The 14,658-nt window shown below is 31.1% G+C and overlaps 1 protein-coding gene across 1 annotated transcript; it reads right to left on the bottom strand.

Annotated features, from left to right (window-relative positions):
* LOC109327668 (GDSL esterase/lipase At5g03610-like) lies at positions 6,875-11,939 on the bottom strand. The gene is made up of 4 exons (XM_019560836.1): positions 11,877-11,939; positions 11,209-11,395; positions 7,981-8,252; positions 6,875-7,393 (listed from the first exon to the last, which is right to left on the bottom strand). The coding sequence occupies exons 1-4, from the start codon at positions 11,937-11,939 to the stop codon at positions 6,875-6,877; spliced, it is 1,041 nt and encodes a 346-aa protein (XP_019416381.1).

Below are 14,658 nucleotides of genomic sequence, written 5' to 3'. Positions count from 1 at the left end.
TCAATAAAGTCCAGGATGTATATAAACATGAATGAATAGTTGCAATTGTTGTATGTGTATATATGAGGTAAATTATGTTTTCTTAACTTCTCGCTTTTGCATGGCGATGTGTTATAATTAACTAACATTTGTGTTATATGTATTAGGTACTTGTATGAAAAACAATTCGGTAGATAAGAAAAATGTGATGTTCATATCCCACATGTTAACGCTTTGGTGTCGAGTGGCAATGACAAAACTATGTTTGGGGAACAGAAAGGACGAATTGCAGAGACTCTTCTCATTTATAAAGATGCTGTCGATTTATTTCTTGGATATTTTAATACCGGGTGAACATTTTTTAATTGTCTTTTATATTTCTGTCTTTAGTATGTTTGTTGTGCTTAATATTTCCTAACCATGTACATATGTTTTGTTAGGCAACATTGGCTTTTGGTTGCCTTTAATCGAGTCAATGAAGAAATATACTGTTTTGACTCATTGACACATGGTGATCCGAACAAGTACACTGTTATGAGATAAATGTTTTCTAAGTAAGTGGACTACTCATTTATACTTTTAGTTATACTTTAACTTTCCTAGTTGTTTAGTAATTAAGTACTTTTTCTATTGTTTAGGGCAGTGAAAATTACAGAGGCTATAATCGTTCTAGAAAATCGATACCACAACAAAAAGTTAACTGGACTCAAAGAAAGTTATTGACACAAATCATCTCAAACAATTATATTAGTAGTGTATTCATATTTCAATTAAGGTTATACGTATATTTTTACTTTATTTTAATTGTAGACGCCTAGCCAAATAAACAAGGTAGATTGTGGCTATTACATGCTGAAATTCATGAAGGAAATCATTTAGTAATGACCAACTGACGAAATCAAGTTTGTTGGAAAATCATATACCGATGACCACATCAACCAGATTAGAGAACATTGGTCACAGTATGTACTTAGTTTTGTTTAGGGAAATCAATGTATAACATAGATATAGTAGATTTTTGCACAGATTGTAGCTTAGGAAATTCAATTAATGTTCAATATAATGCATATATTTTGGTGTATGTAATATATGTTTATGTAACAGTACAATGTAATTAATGTTCAATATATAAATTCAGTAGAAATTTAGTTGTGTTCATATAGTTGTGATTTGGTATTTCTGTATGCATTCAGGTTATTTTCTATTGTTGCTTAACTATGTAGAATTAGAAATAATGGTCTTCAATAACGCTTTTATAATAATGCGTTGTTGTATACCTATACAACAATGTTTTTTTACAAATGCGATGTTGTTTATGTTGCATTCAACAATGTATTCATAGAAAAATGTTGTTGAACACTTACCTCTCATACCATTTTCTCTTACCTATACAACAACACATTTTTGAAGAAGCATTGTCAATATGATCAACAATTAAGCACATGCACAAGATACACTATCAAGTTCTAATTAATTGTCATTATTTCCTTTAATCAATTATCTCATTTCTTAATCGGATAACGATTCTCATTCATTATATTGTTTGAATGTTATTTATTGACATTATTAATTGCTCTATATATTTAATTAATTGTCATTAATCGAACGTCGTAATATTATTATTAATTTGAATTTAAATAAAAAATTAATTATTAAAAAAAGTAATATATCTCCCACAATGTTTCCTTCACATTACGTTGTGGAACACTTTTCTTCATTATATTTGAATGGGGAGTTCTTCCATAGCGCTATTTGTAGGTGGTGTTGTTGTTTAGTTATAATTGACAGCTTTATCTTTATTATACGATGTTGGAGATACTATCAAACCCTAAAACATTAAAATGTCCACACATTCTCACACATTCAACAATCCCAACACTCATTTACTCTCAAAATCGATCTCGAAATCATCCAACCTCATCATCATCCAACACTGAATTTGGAATATGATTCACTCATTCAACACGAAAATCATTCAACACCGATTTCAAAAATAATTCACTCCTTTAACCTCAAAATCATCATTTACGCATTCAACATAGAATTGAATGTGAGTTTTCCTTACAAGTATTTGCCTTTTTAATTACATTATATTTAGCTTGTATTGAGTTATAATTATTTTCCTTATAAATGAATGAAAGTGATTTCACTCATTTAGCTTGTATTGAGTTGGGTTTTCCGACCTCTTTCACTTTATTATATTATGAGTTAGGGTTCCCCTATTTTTAATTACATAATAATGTATTTGCTCTGCTTGGTGAGCTTAACTCCAAGTTTTAGGGATTTATGCTCATTATATTTTGTTGTTAATAGAAAATGGATGACTGCCAATCGATTGGCGAAGGAGTATGAGGAAGGAGTTAAATCATTTGTTAGCTTTGCAATTGAGAATGCTGAAAACCCAAATAGAATTGTATGTCTTTGCTTAAGGTATTGTTACTCAAATCGAATTACTCCAAATGAGTTAAAAGTTCATTTAGTGTGTCACGGTATTGATCAAAGTTACACATGTTGGACAAGACATGGTGAGAAGAGACACATTATGGATTGTGATGATGAGATGCGTATGAAGGACAACTCCACAAATGAATATGAAGACGATCATTTCGTGGAAATGACAAACATTGTGGAAGAGGATCTTCAAGATTGTCCTGAGATGTTTCAGCTGTTGATAAATGATAGTGTGAAACTATTATATGATGGTTGTACTAAGTTTACAAGATTGATAGCGGTGTCAAGGTTGTATAAGTTGAAATCTGTTAATGGGTGGACTGTTAAGAGTTTCACTAACATATTTGCACTTCTAAAGGATATGTTGTCGGAAGATAATGTGCTCCCTTGTCAAACCTATGATGCAAAATAAATATTACGCTCCATTGGCATGGATTACACTAGGATACATGCTTGTGAAAATGATTGCATCTTATTTTTTAATGAGTATGTTTTATTAAAGTTTTGTCCTAAATATAATGTATCACGATATAAGAAGAAAAACTCAATTCCTAAAAAGGTTGTATGGTATTTTCCTATCAAAGCAAAATTCAAGCGTATGTTTAGCAATGTCAAAGATGTAATGAAGTTAACATGGCGTGATGAAGAAAAGATTAAAGATGACAAGCTTCGACATTCTGTAGATTCTCCTCAATGGAGAAAAATTGATCATGACAATCCTAGTTTTGGTCAAGAATCAAGAAATCTATGATTGGCATTGTCAACGGATGGAATTAACACACATAGTATTCAAAGTTGCTCCCACAATACATGGTCAGTGATGTTGGTGATATACAACCTACTTCATTCTCTATGCATCAAGCGCAAATATGTGATGTTATCTATGTTAATTTCTGGACCTAACCAACCAGGAAATGACATAGACATATATTTGGCTCCATTAATTGAAGACTTGAAGCAAATGTGGGAGACATGCATAAATGTATATGATGCATATAGGGAAGAAAGCTTCAACTTTTGGGCTTTGTTATTCGACACAATCAGTGATTTTCCTGCCTTTGGTAATTTGTCCGGATATAGTACAAAAAGATATTTTGTATGTCCTGTATGGGAAGACAATACTCATTCAATGAGGTTGGAACACTATAAGAAGAATGTCTTCCTTGGCCATCGTAGATTTTTGCATTCAGATCATCACTATCGACAATGGAGAAAAATATTTGATGGGAACAATGAAGAAGGTTGTGCTCCTGTGCTGTTGATGGGTGACCAATTATTTCAAAAGCTAAAGGGTTTGAATAATAATTTTGGTAAACCTATTGCAAAAGAAATTGTCACAAATGGGTGGAAAAAAATGTCAATCTTCTTTGAATAGCCATATTAGAGTTCATTATATGTATGATATTTCTATAAATTATATTCTTTATGGAAATGGAAAATCAATTCGGGAAATTTCTAACACAATCATTCAATTAGTTATGCATATTGAAAAAAATATGTTTAAAAGTCTCCTTGGTACCTTACTCAATGTCCCTAGTAAGAACAAATATGGATTTGAATGCAATGTTGGACTTGGTTAGTTTGGGAATAAGAAAGGAATTGTGACCGATAATGAAGGGAAAACATACATTTCTACCTTCAGCAGCTTATACTTTGTCGAGGAAGGAGAAAATTGAATTTTGTAAATTTCGGCATGGTGTTGAAGTTCCAAAGGGGTACTCTTTCAACATTCGGAACCTCGTATCAATGAAATACCTCAAGTTAAAAGGTCTTAAGTCTCATGATTGTCATGTACTTATGGAGCATTTCTTGCCTATTGGAATACGATCAATTATACCTCAAAACGTTCGAGGAACCATAACTAAGTTATGCTTTTTGTTCAAGGCAATTTGTAGCAAAGTGATTGACCCTGAAAAATTACCTGCATTGCAAAGACAAATTATTTTGACTTTGTGTGAGCTTGAAATATATTTCCGACCTTCTTTTCTTGACATAATGGTTCATCTAAGCATTCATCTTGTTCGAGAGACACAACTATGTGGCCCTTCCTATATGAAATGGATGTACCTCTTTGATCGTTATATGAAGACATTAAAAGGGTATGTGAAGAACCGATTAAGACTAGAGGGTTGTATTATCGAGCGACATGTTATTGAAGAAGCTCTTGATTTTTGTACCGGATACCTTACCGATGGTGATTTGATGGGCATTCCAAAGCCTCGGTATGCAAAAAACATTTGGTGAAGGTATTATTGGGAATGAAATATTGACTACAACAAGAACCAAATTGGAGCAAACACACTTATATGTTTTACATAATACCGACGAGGTTGAGCCATATGTTGAAAGACACAAGGAGATGCTAAGAAAGTCTTACCCAAGTAAGAATGAAAATTGGATTTCCAAAAAACATAATCAGTGTTTCATAAAGTGGCTAAAAAATCACATTGACGAGAATTTGAATATAAATGCACATTCAGTTTTCGAAAGATTGAAATGGTTAGCCAATGGTCCAATTATTCATGTCTTATCCTATACTAGTTACCTAATTGATGGGCTCACATTTTATACAAAAAAACAAGATGATCAAAGTAAAATGCAAAATAGTGGTGTGACTCTTATTGCTCGAACTTTACACATGTCAAGTGTAAAAGATAGAAACCCAATATATGCGAACATATCATACTTTGGGGTGATTGAAAAAATATGGGAATTGGATTACACAATGATTTGGATGCTGATTTTTTATTGTATTTGGGTTGATAACAACAATGACTTCCGAGTTGATGCTTCCGAGTTGATGAGTTAGGGTTCATGCAGGTGGATCTTAATAGGTCAGGATATAAAGATGATCTATTTATTCTAGCATCACAAGCTCAACAAGTATTCTATGTTAGTGACCCAACTGATATGAAATGGTCCATTGTTCTTTTAAATAACAAAATAATCGTCAATAATATTGATGACAAAAAATATGAAGATATTGATAAGATGATATTTTCTTTTGGACATATCAGTCGCGTGAGAGCGGACCAACTAGGGATGATGATTTATATACAAGAGATGATCACGATGAAGGGCTTTGGGTGAATCACTATGTTCCTCTAAACAAGGATGATCTTACAAGCCAAAAACAATCAAAGAAAATGAAAAAGTAGATGCAAGTTATCTTTGTATAATTATAGTTTTTTTTTAATTGTTTGTAATTTGCATAATTTTTTTGTTTGTAATTATGTACTTTGTCAAAACATAATTGGCATGATATTCATTGTTTGTAGTTTGTATTGTTTTGATGTTAATAAAACAAACTTCTTGCTTGTATCAATGTGCCTGTGTTGTTGAGAATGTATAAATGTCTATGATATTGAGAATGTCTATGCTGCTAATAAATGTATATGCAGATATTAATTTCTACAAATCAATAACGTATTCTAGGAAAACCCTCACATGCACTGTTGTAAAAGATTAATACAACAACACTTTTTATAGACTGTGTTGTTGTATATGCTTAATACAACAACGCTATGTGTGTGCTGCACTGTTGTATTAAGGTGTTGTTTGAGAATATCTATGAATAATACAACATCAATTTTCTACTAATGCGATGTTATATTATGCAATACAACATCGCAAGAAAAAATGATGTTAATAATGCCTATAAAATGCGTTGTTTATGTTTGAAATATATGACAACGCTAAGTGTACGATGCGTTGTTGTATGTATACAATCTATGACAGCGTTTTCTGTGTGATGCGTTGTGGTATATATTCAATACAACAACATATTAGAAGCGATGTTAATTATGACAATATACTACTACAGTCAAACAGAAAGCACACGAAAGCGTTGTTATACATCTAAAATACGCATTCTTGAACTACAACTCTGGCGTAGTGAACAGTTTTTGAGATTATCTTTTGTATTTCAAATCTAGTTTAATTTTTACTTGAACCACCTTTTCACCTCTCTCTAATTGAAGTTAGAACGATTGTTAACCGAGAAAACCATCCAATTTAAGCACCCCATATACTAATATTACTAAATTCTTCATATTCTTAAGAATTACACATTTATTTCCATCATTGAAACAACAATCTATTTCAATTTCAACATGGAACAAGATCTTGTATCTCAAAATCATTGTGTCTTCATGTTCCTAGCCAATCAGTTTTTTTTGTAAATAATATAAAAATGTTATTTTGTATTTTTAGAAATTTTCTTTTTAATTACATGTAACTTTTACATTAAACCGAGATATAAAATTATGTCAAGAATGGAGACAAGTAAACTTTATTCTTCACTATGTTGCACCAATAAAATTGAAAGTTGATGGAATACATAAAAAAAAACACAATTTGACAGAAAATTAACAAATGAGAAGAAGGTGCAATATTAAACAGCAAATTAAATTCCGACATATAGCTCGCATGCCCGACAGTCTAACTACTTAAGAAGTTGACGAAGAACACTCTTTGTCTGTAACTTGTTATACACAGCATGCCAACCTGCTTGCGTAGGGTGCAACATATCCCAGAAGAATGCTGAGTTGGGTTTATCACAAACCCTATACTTCTTTACATTATTCAAGTCCACGCTACCACATGAATACTCAGTACTTACCCCAACACAGCATGGCTTCAAGGGGTTCTTAATATTATGAGTTGATGGGTGATTCAATACTGACATGACACTGTCATGGAGATCAAGAATCAGGTAGGTAGTATGACCCTTGCTTTCTTGGTTCAATTTTGTCACAACTTTGTTCAAGAGCTTGTTGTGGAGAACTGTAAGGTCGTTAAAGGTACTATTGCATTGTTGGAATGAGGATGAGGCTGTTATTTGAGGAAGGCAGCCAAGAGGTTCAAGACCACCCACAACAATTTTCTTTAGACCCAACTTTTTTATGCTAATTAGATTGGTGTTAATTTGATTGACTACTGAGGCGATGAAAGAAGGGAAGCCCTAAGTACATTCCATGAAAGTAGTTAAAATTAAGATCAATGCGTTGTTAAATTTCATGTTAGAAAAAGAAAGATAATAATTACATAGGAAAATTCATCAAATTAAATCATGTAAAAGAATGATATCCCAAATTTGAAGACTTCCACTTAGTAGGAATAGGAGATGGTAGATATATATAAAACAAACATGTTGTCCCAAATCATGTCTCAATTCTTGTCTCGTACTAATGAAAATATATCATATCAATTAAATTTTAAAAATTCTTTATTTTTTCTGTTTTAACCTCATTGTCACTAGTGCGAGACAAGATTTGGGACATAGTTTAGGATAATGAATTTTGTTCGATATATATGTTATCTTATTGTTGCAATCTAAGAGATTGGGTAAAGGAAATAGGTGATTTATAACAACTATAATCTGAAAGGAAAAAATGCAATGATGTGTGTAGCTAGCTATATTATTAAACAAAAGTGAAAAAATGAAATAGAGAAGTAAATGATTAGGTTTTATTTATAATGATTTTTTGTCCAAATTACTATATCCATAAACATAGAATTATTACAAATAGATAATTCAAATAAATATACCTGGATAGAGCCATTTGTAGATAGGTAGTGATTGTAGTCATTTCCAGCAACAGATATGTAGGCTACTGAATTGCTGATATCTGAGGTGGTGTACACTTTGTCTTTGATGAGTTGCTCTAAGAAATCAATTTGTGTTGTCATGTTTGGGAATGGAAAGGAGGTATCAAAGACTCCGGTACCTCCAAAGGCAAAATTCATCCCTTGTTTCAAATGTTGAGGCATTAGTTTTCTCAAACTGTAGGGTACTGGGGATTTCAGTCCCAAATATTTACCTGCATTCACGCATGTATACTTTTTAATTGATTGGATGTAGTGAGAAGAAGCAGTGAAGCTATTTGCTAATCATCAAAAGTCTACTTATCACCACACCGTCAGAAAGATAAATAGAAGGAATTTATTATCCTTATGATTTATGGTTAAAAAATAAATGGAGTAATAGTTGGGAACCAAGTATGAAGTGAGGTACTTCATTGTCTTCAGAATTGTTGAAATACTTCTAACTAATTTTCTTATTATCAATTAGTTTTAAGATGATACTTAACATAGTATTAGAGTGGAGTAAAGATCCTCTCTAATGGAGATGCAAGTTCTAAAAAAACAAAGGAAATAAAAACATGGTAAGATATTTTTATCCTTTTATATAAAATGAAATAACATGTTTGCCATTAAAAACAAAAGTAAAATGAAATACTTGTCTCTAAATAAATAGATAGGATTCTTGTTGATTAGAGTCAGAACCCAACTTTTTTCATGTTATGAGTTAAAATATATCATTTAGTCATGAGTCTATGTGGAGGGGAACATGTTAGAAAGTAAGTTTTACATCACCTACGTAATTATCTTGAGAATGTTTTAAATACTTATTGGAGGACTATTTCTTATTATCAATTGATTTTGATATCAACCTTTAACATAGGTCTTTTATTTACTTAAAATAAATTGAAGGCGTCTTTTATTTACATGAATTCACTCATTTTGGTATTTGATCATGTCGGCCTTAAGAATGGAGGATAGGTGAGCTCAAAGAAATTCTTTTAGATAATGACATAGGAAACCAGATCTTTAAAACCTATAAACTAATGATGAATAGTAATTAATAATGAAGTAAAAAACATTAAATTAAATTCCAATTACTAACAAGGCGTTGATATAGTTGTGTAAGGCTCTACTAGATCCTTAAGGTTGATGGTTCGATTTCTAGGAGTGACATTTGTTGGGTGGGGCAACCACAAACCCAAAAAAAGATTAGTTCCTTACCCAGAAAGGTGAGAGATACTGTTGGGGCCAAAGCAAATATGCGAACCGCATATTAGTTTGTTTGGAAGTAAATTGTTTTATAGTCGTTGGATGAAAAATTTGGTTACTGATTACCATTTTATACATTTTTTAGAAGTCGTTGGTGACATTATATGACTCCAGTGTAGAAGTCCTGATGGTGAAATACAACTTCTAGTAAAGGTAAATTCGGGGAAAATGAAAATGACTTCATGGTTGAAGTTGTTATCACAAGACCAAACTTCAAGGATGAATTCGTTATCATATAAACCGTCTTCAAAATATAATATATTCTCCTGTAACTCCTTCTTTCTTATTTTTTTTTTCATATTTTTCATTTACGTTGTTAATATTTTTCACTAAACGGTAAGCTAAAAAAATGCAAAGGAAAATATGAAAAAATGAACATGGAAGAAGTCAAACCCAAGTTCTCCTTGATATTTAACTTATCTTCTACCAAATGAGTTGCAGTATAATTTGATATTTACTGAAGTCGTTTTTACTTATTTATCACCTATTGAACCGACTTCTGTACTATATTAAAGTTGTCATGTATCATACCGACTTCTACATGCAAGGAGTAACCAATAACAAGTTTAATGGTTTATATTAACGCTCTTTCCATCCAACAACTGTTCAAATAGTTCGTTTGAATGCAAACTAACTTGCAGTTTGCAACTTAGTCCATCCTACTCTTGGTAGTACCAAAATAAATTAAATTCCAATAACAACTTTCTTGCCAAAGAAATAGAGAAGAACAATGTACCAAAAATAAAGAAGAACTAATAAGGAAGACATAATTTTACAATATAATTGGATTGAACATTCAATATAGTGATCCCCATGATACGTGTTGTTCTGTGGTTCTCTCAATATAGTTTTTTTTAAAAAGTATTATTTAAATCAAGTATTTTCAATGTCATTTACTTGACTTATTAGAAATAATAACATATATTATATATTATGAGGCAGAAGATGTTTTTCCGATCATAGATATCATATATTAATAAATATGTTTTTTTGATAGATAGTTTTATTAGATTAAGTAAAAACACTTGAGAATAAATTCTCTTAACTTGTAAAGAAACCACCAACAAGCTGAAACATCCAAAAGACCTGCTACTTCAAATTAAAATAAAGGAATTTTAATAAGTACTGTTAGGCATTATTTCAGGAAGTTAAAAATATCTTGTATTTGAAAGTTGCCCTTATAATATTTCTAGAACTAGTTGAATTTCTAATATTAACTTGCTGGATATATATATTTAGGACAATGCCCTAATAATACGTATTAACACAACCTTTAAAATAAATTGTTGGATCCTTTCAAGTGCACACTGTCTCGATTAATTTAGAATAAATTCATAAATATATTTATGTTATTAATGCATCATTGAAATGTAATCAAATTTATCACAAGACTATCCAATATTTTCTTTCACTAGGATCATTTAATATAATTTAGGAGTAGAGTATATAAATTAATAAATAATGGAAAATGCATATAAAACCCTCTAAACTTTGTCTTTTCCAAATATTATCATGAATTATTTTTTCTTTCTAATTATTCATTAAAATTTATTAATTAGTAAAATTGGTTTCTATATAAATATATTGTTCAGTTATTAATAGGTCAGTCAGGAAATTACTACAAACTCACAATTCTAACAATGTGTAACAATGTGACAATACAGGTTAATCGATGTTGATATCCATATAAAATCACAATCAAAATGCACGAGTTAAAATATTTTATTGCTATCAATTTAACCTTACTTTTATGGAGTAACCAATTTCAGTAGCAATTAAAATTAAAGAAGAAAAAATAGTTGAAAATAACCGTTTGAAAAAATGTTGAAGTATGTTTATAGAGTTTTTCTATAAATAAAAAGTATCCAGTTTGCAGTGTTTTAGTTGACCGCAAGTCAGAACAGAGAGTAAAAATGAACTTACTAATGTAGTCACTGAGAACTCTACCATCAGACCATCTACCAGCAGGCCTTTTAGGAAAGGTCATGCCATAAGGTTGTTTCCAAGAACTAGATACTGCTATTCTAGTATTGCCTGTATCCACATATGAGTCCCCAAAAACAAACAACTTTGTTGGGTGATAATGTTGGAAGCGTGCCTCAACTTGCATCTTAGTTTGTCCTGTAGTAATAATAATAATAATAATAATAATAATAATAATTAAATATTTTCTAATCAGGATAATATCTATGCACTGACAATATAAAGATTTATATATAGTTGGTATATCATTCACCATTCATTTATATTACTTTTATTTAAAAGTTAATGATGATTGAAAATAAATGAGGAATGATACAATAATAATATAAAGAACTCTTATACTATCAGTATATACATCTTTTTTCTCGTTAAAAATTTGAATATCCTTCTATTAAATCCGTTACACAAAAAAGGTAACTTATATCAGTGTTAAGAAGTGTTAATTTTCTTATAGTGTAGGATGATATATCATGTAAATTAAAACAGTGAGAAAGTTGAAACATGTAAATTGATGTTGAGCTTGCAATTGCTAAAGAAAAATTCAACGGTGAGATCAACATATTAGGCCAGAGTGTGCAAAATTTTAATACATTCATAATCATAGTCACACCTGAGAGAAGTAAAAAAAGGAAATGACAGAAGAATGAAAATAGTTTCTTGTGTGAGCCCATGATGAATAACTAGAGAATGAGCAAGCAATGCCGGCGTTTTCGAGTGAAGTTTAGAGGAGAGAAAAAAATAAAAAACAATGAATGATTTATAACTATGTTGATGAAAGGGATAAGCTGTAGAGTGATCGCTTTACGGGGAGATAACTTTTATAGTGAAATATTGTGAAAGCAAGGAGCTGAAAAGAGATTTCATCTTGAGTATTTAAAAAGTTGGATGCCACATGTGACTAATTAAAAAATGTCACTAAAGCATATTGAAATGTGTTTCTAGTGATTGTGTTTTTCAAACATACTTGTTTTACTTATACTGGCTAGTCAGACCGAAAATTAGGAACCTGATAATCTAAGCTACTCATCTAAAAACTCATTTGAGATACCTCTTTAATATTTTTTATTTTTTTAAAACTTTGAAAAATAATCTTGATGAGTTTGTTAAAGGATAAACCCAATAGCCAAGATGAGATTGACACCCACATAATCAAGTAGCCATATCAAACTAGATTCATTTTCCAATATGTTTTAATACTTTCCTCTTTTACCATATTTTCAAATTTCTGTATTTTAGTATTTCTATTAGGTTTCTACTTTTAGTAGTTTTTCTGTTTTTCAGTTTTTCCTTCTTGTATATATAGCTAGGCCATGTTTTGCTATGTTGAATATATAAGGTATTATTCAAGTCATACATTCTTTTTTTTAAAGGTTTGTTTGGGAGTTGGATTTTGGAGGGGAAGGAAGGGAAAGGGAAGGCTTGAGAGTCATCTCACAAGTGTATTTCATGGCTCCCAAGCCTTCCATTTCTCTTCATTCCCCTCCAAAATCTCACTCCCAAACTAACCCTAAGGCTTTCTAATCATCAAGCAATTCAAGATTGTCATTTCATTCTTTCATATAATTCAGTGTTCTTCTTCTTCATCAAGATGAGTAATACCCTTTTACATGGTATCAGAGCACCCTTTTGAAGGGTCTCTTGGCAACACCTCTGATTCACATTTTCATTCCTGAATCGTGTCTTTCTTTCTTCCTTCTGCAACTCATAATCGTCTTCTACCTCCCTTGATTCTTATTTTGTTCTTCTACATCAGAAATGGCAACAATTACCTCAAATCTTTCCATGGATCCATCGAGTGTGCACTATATGCACCCTAATGAGAACCCAGGTGCAGTTCTTGTTTCATCTTTATTGAATGGGGAAAACTACCATTCATGGTCCAAAACCATGATCATGGCTCTTGGAACCAAAAATAAATTGGAATTCGTTGATGGATCCATGCCAAAACCCCCCATTCATGACCAAAACTTTCCCATCTAGAATAGATGCAACAAACTGGTTGCATCTTGGCTTACTCAGTCAATTGATCCCTCTATTGTTCAATCAGTATTATGGATGGGCGATAGATATCACCAAGGAGATATGTTCAGAATTTCTGAACTGATTGGAGCCATTAGGAAAGGAAAAAAGTCTGTTAGTGCTTTCTATAACCAAATTCAAGGACTTTGATAGCAACTAGATGACTATAGGCCAATACCACCATGTGAATGTGAAGTTAAGTGTACAACAATCCCTGTTGTGAAGAACTATAGAGAAAACGATTATGTGATATGTTTCTTGAGAGGATTAAATGATTAGTTTTCTACAGTTAGATCATATATTATGTTGAGTGATCCCTTGCCCCATATCAAGAAAGTCTTCTCAATCTTGGTTCAACAAGAAAGGCATATGCAACTTGAAGAACCAAGACTCACGACAAATGCTTTTTGTAACGCCCCGAAAATCATTTCACAATTACTATATTTAATCTCTTGGAAAAATGGGTAATTTTTTTTTATGTAACATATAACTTACAAATCATTTTTTTCCATTTTATCTATTCTCTTTCAAGACGTCACATTTTCAAACCTTTGCGGAAATAATTTCTTAATACTTAAAATGTAATTGAACGAAACACAATTCTTTTCTGAATACTTCTCATTAATCAATTCTTGAATTTTTAATATGTATATCATGGTTTACAAAATACAAGGCGGAGTCTATTCTTCGCCCCTAACAAATGGTTTACAAGTGTTGTTGTTATTTTTACATTCATAGCTAGTGTATATAATGATGCGGTAATTATCAATGGTTTTTTATTATTCCAATTAAATATTTTCGTTTTATTATTTCAGGCAAATGATAGTGCAAGTAAGCCTAATACACCTTTGGGTACAAGAGGATCATCTAGAGCCAGCAACATTTAGGATATTGGTTATGTATTTTATTTTTAAAGTGTCATATGAGACTAATTTTAGTTTTTTTATATTTTATGGTATATTTGGATTTATAAGGAATGATGAATTGTAACTCTTTCAACTTTGTTACGCTACCTTGGTTATTTGCAATGAAATTTTATTATTTCTAAGAACATTTGTATTTAGTATTGCATATTTGAATAATAATTATTAATTAATGAGACTAAAGTTGTGAAAATTAAGAAATTAAATTGACGTCGAAATATTCTAGAAACATATAATCGTTACTTTTCAACATGTCTCCATATTTTATTTCAAGTAGTGGAAGTTGAAAATCTCCACAATTAACCTTCTCAAATAGTAAAGGTTTATAGCCTCCATGGTAAACACTATAAAAACCTCCTCAACTAGTGAAGGTTAAAAACTTCCTCAAATAGTGGAGGTCAAAAACCTCCACAAATAAACCACTGCGAATTTATAGTTACCAGAGGTT

This window comes from Lupinus angustifolius, chromosome LG15, assembly GCF_001865875.1.
Source record: "Lupinus angustifolius cultivar Tanjil chromosome LG15, LupAngTanjil_v1.0, whole genome shotgun sequence".
NCBI lineage: Eukaryota > Viridiplantae > Streptophyta > Magnoliopsida > Fabales > Fabaceae > Lupinus > Lupinus angustifolius.
This window is presented reverse-complemented; position numbering and strand designations above follow the sequence as displayed.

Excerpts from the sequence above, each read along its gene's own strand:
- LOC109327668 (XM_019560836.1), bottom strand. The coding sequence starts at position 11,939 with ATGGGCTCACACAAGAAACTATTTTCATTCTTCTGTCATTTCCTTTTT. Across the intron at positions 11,396-11,876 it reads TTTTTTTACTTCTCTCAGGT|ATGCAAGTTGAGGCACGCTT; the intron begins GTGACTATGATT and ends GGACAAACTAAG. Across the intron at positions 7,394-7,980 it reads CTACAAATGGCTCTATCCAG|GGCTTCCCTTCTTTCATCGC; the intron begins GTATATTTATTT and ends GAATGTACTTAG.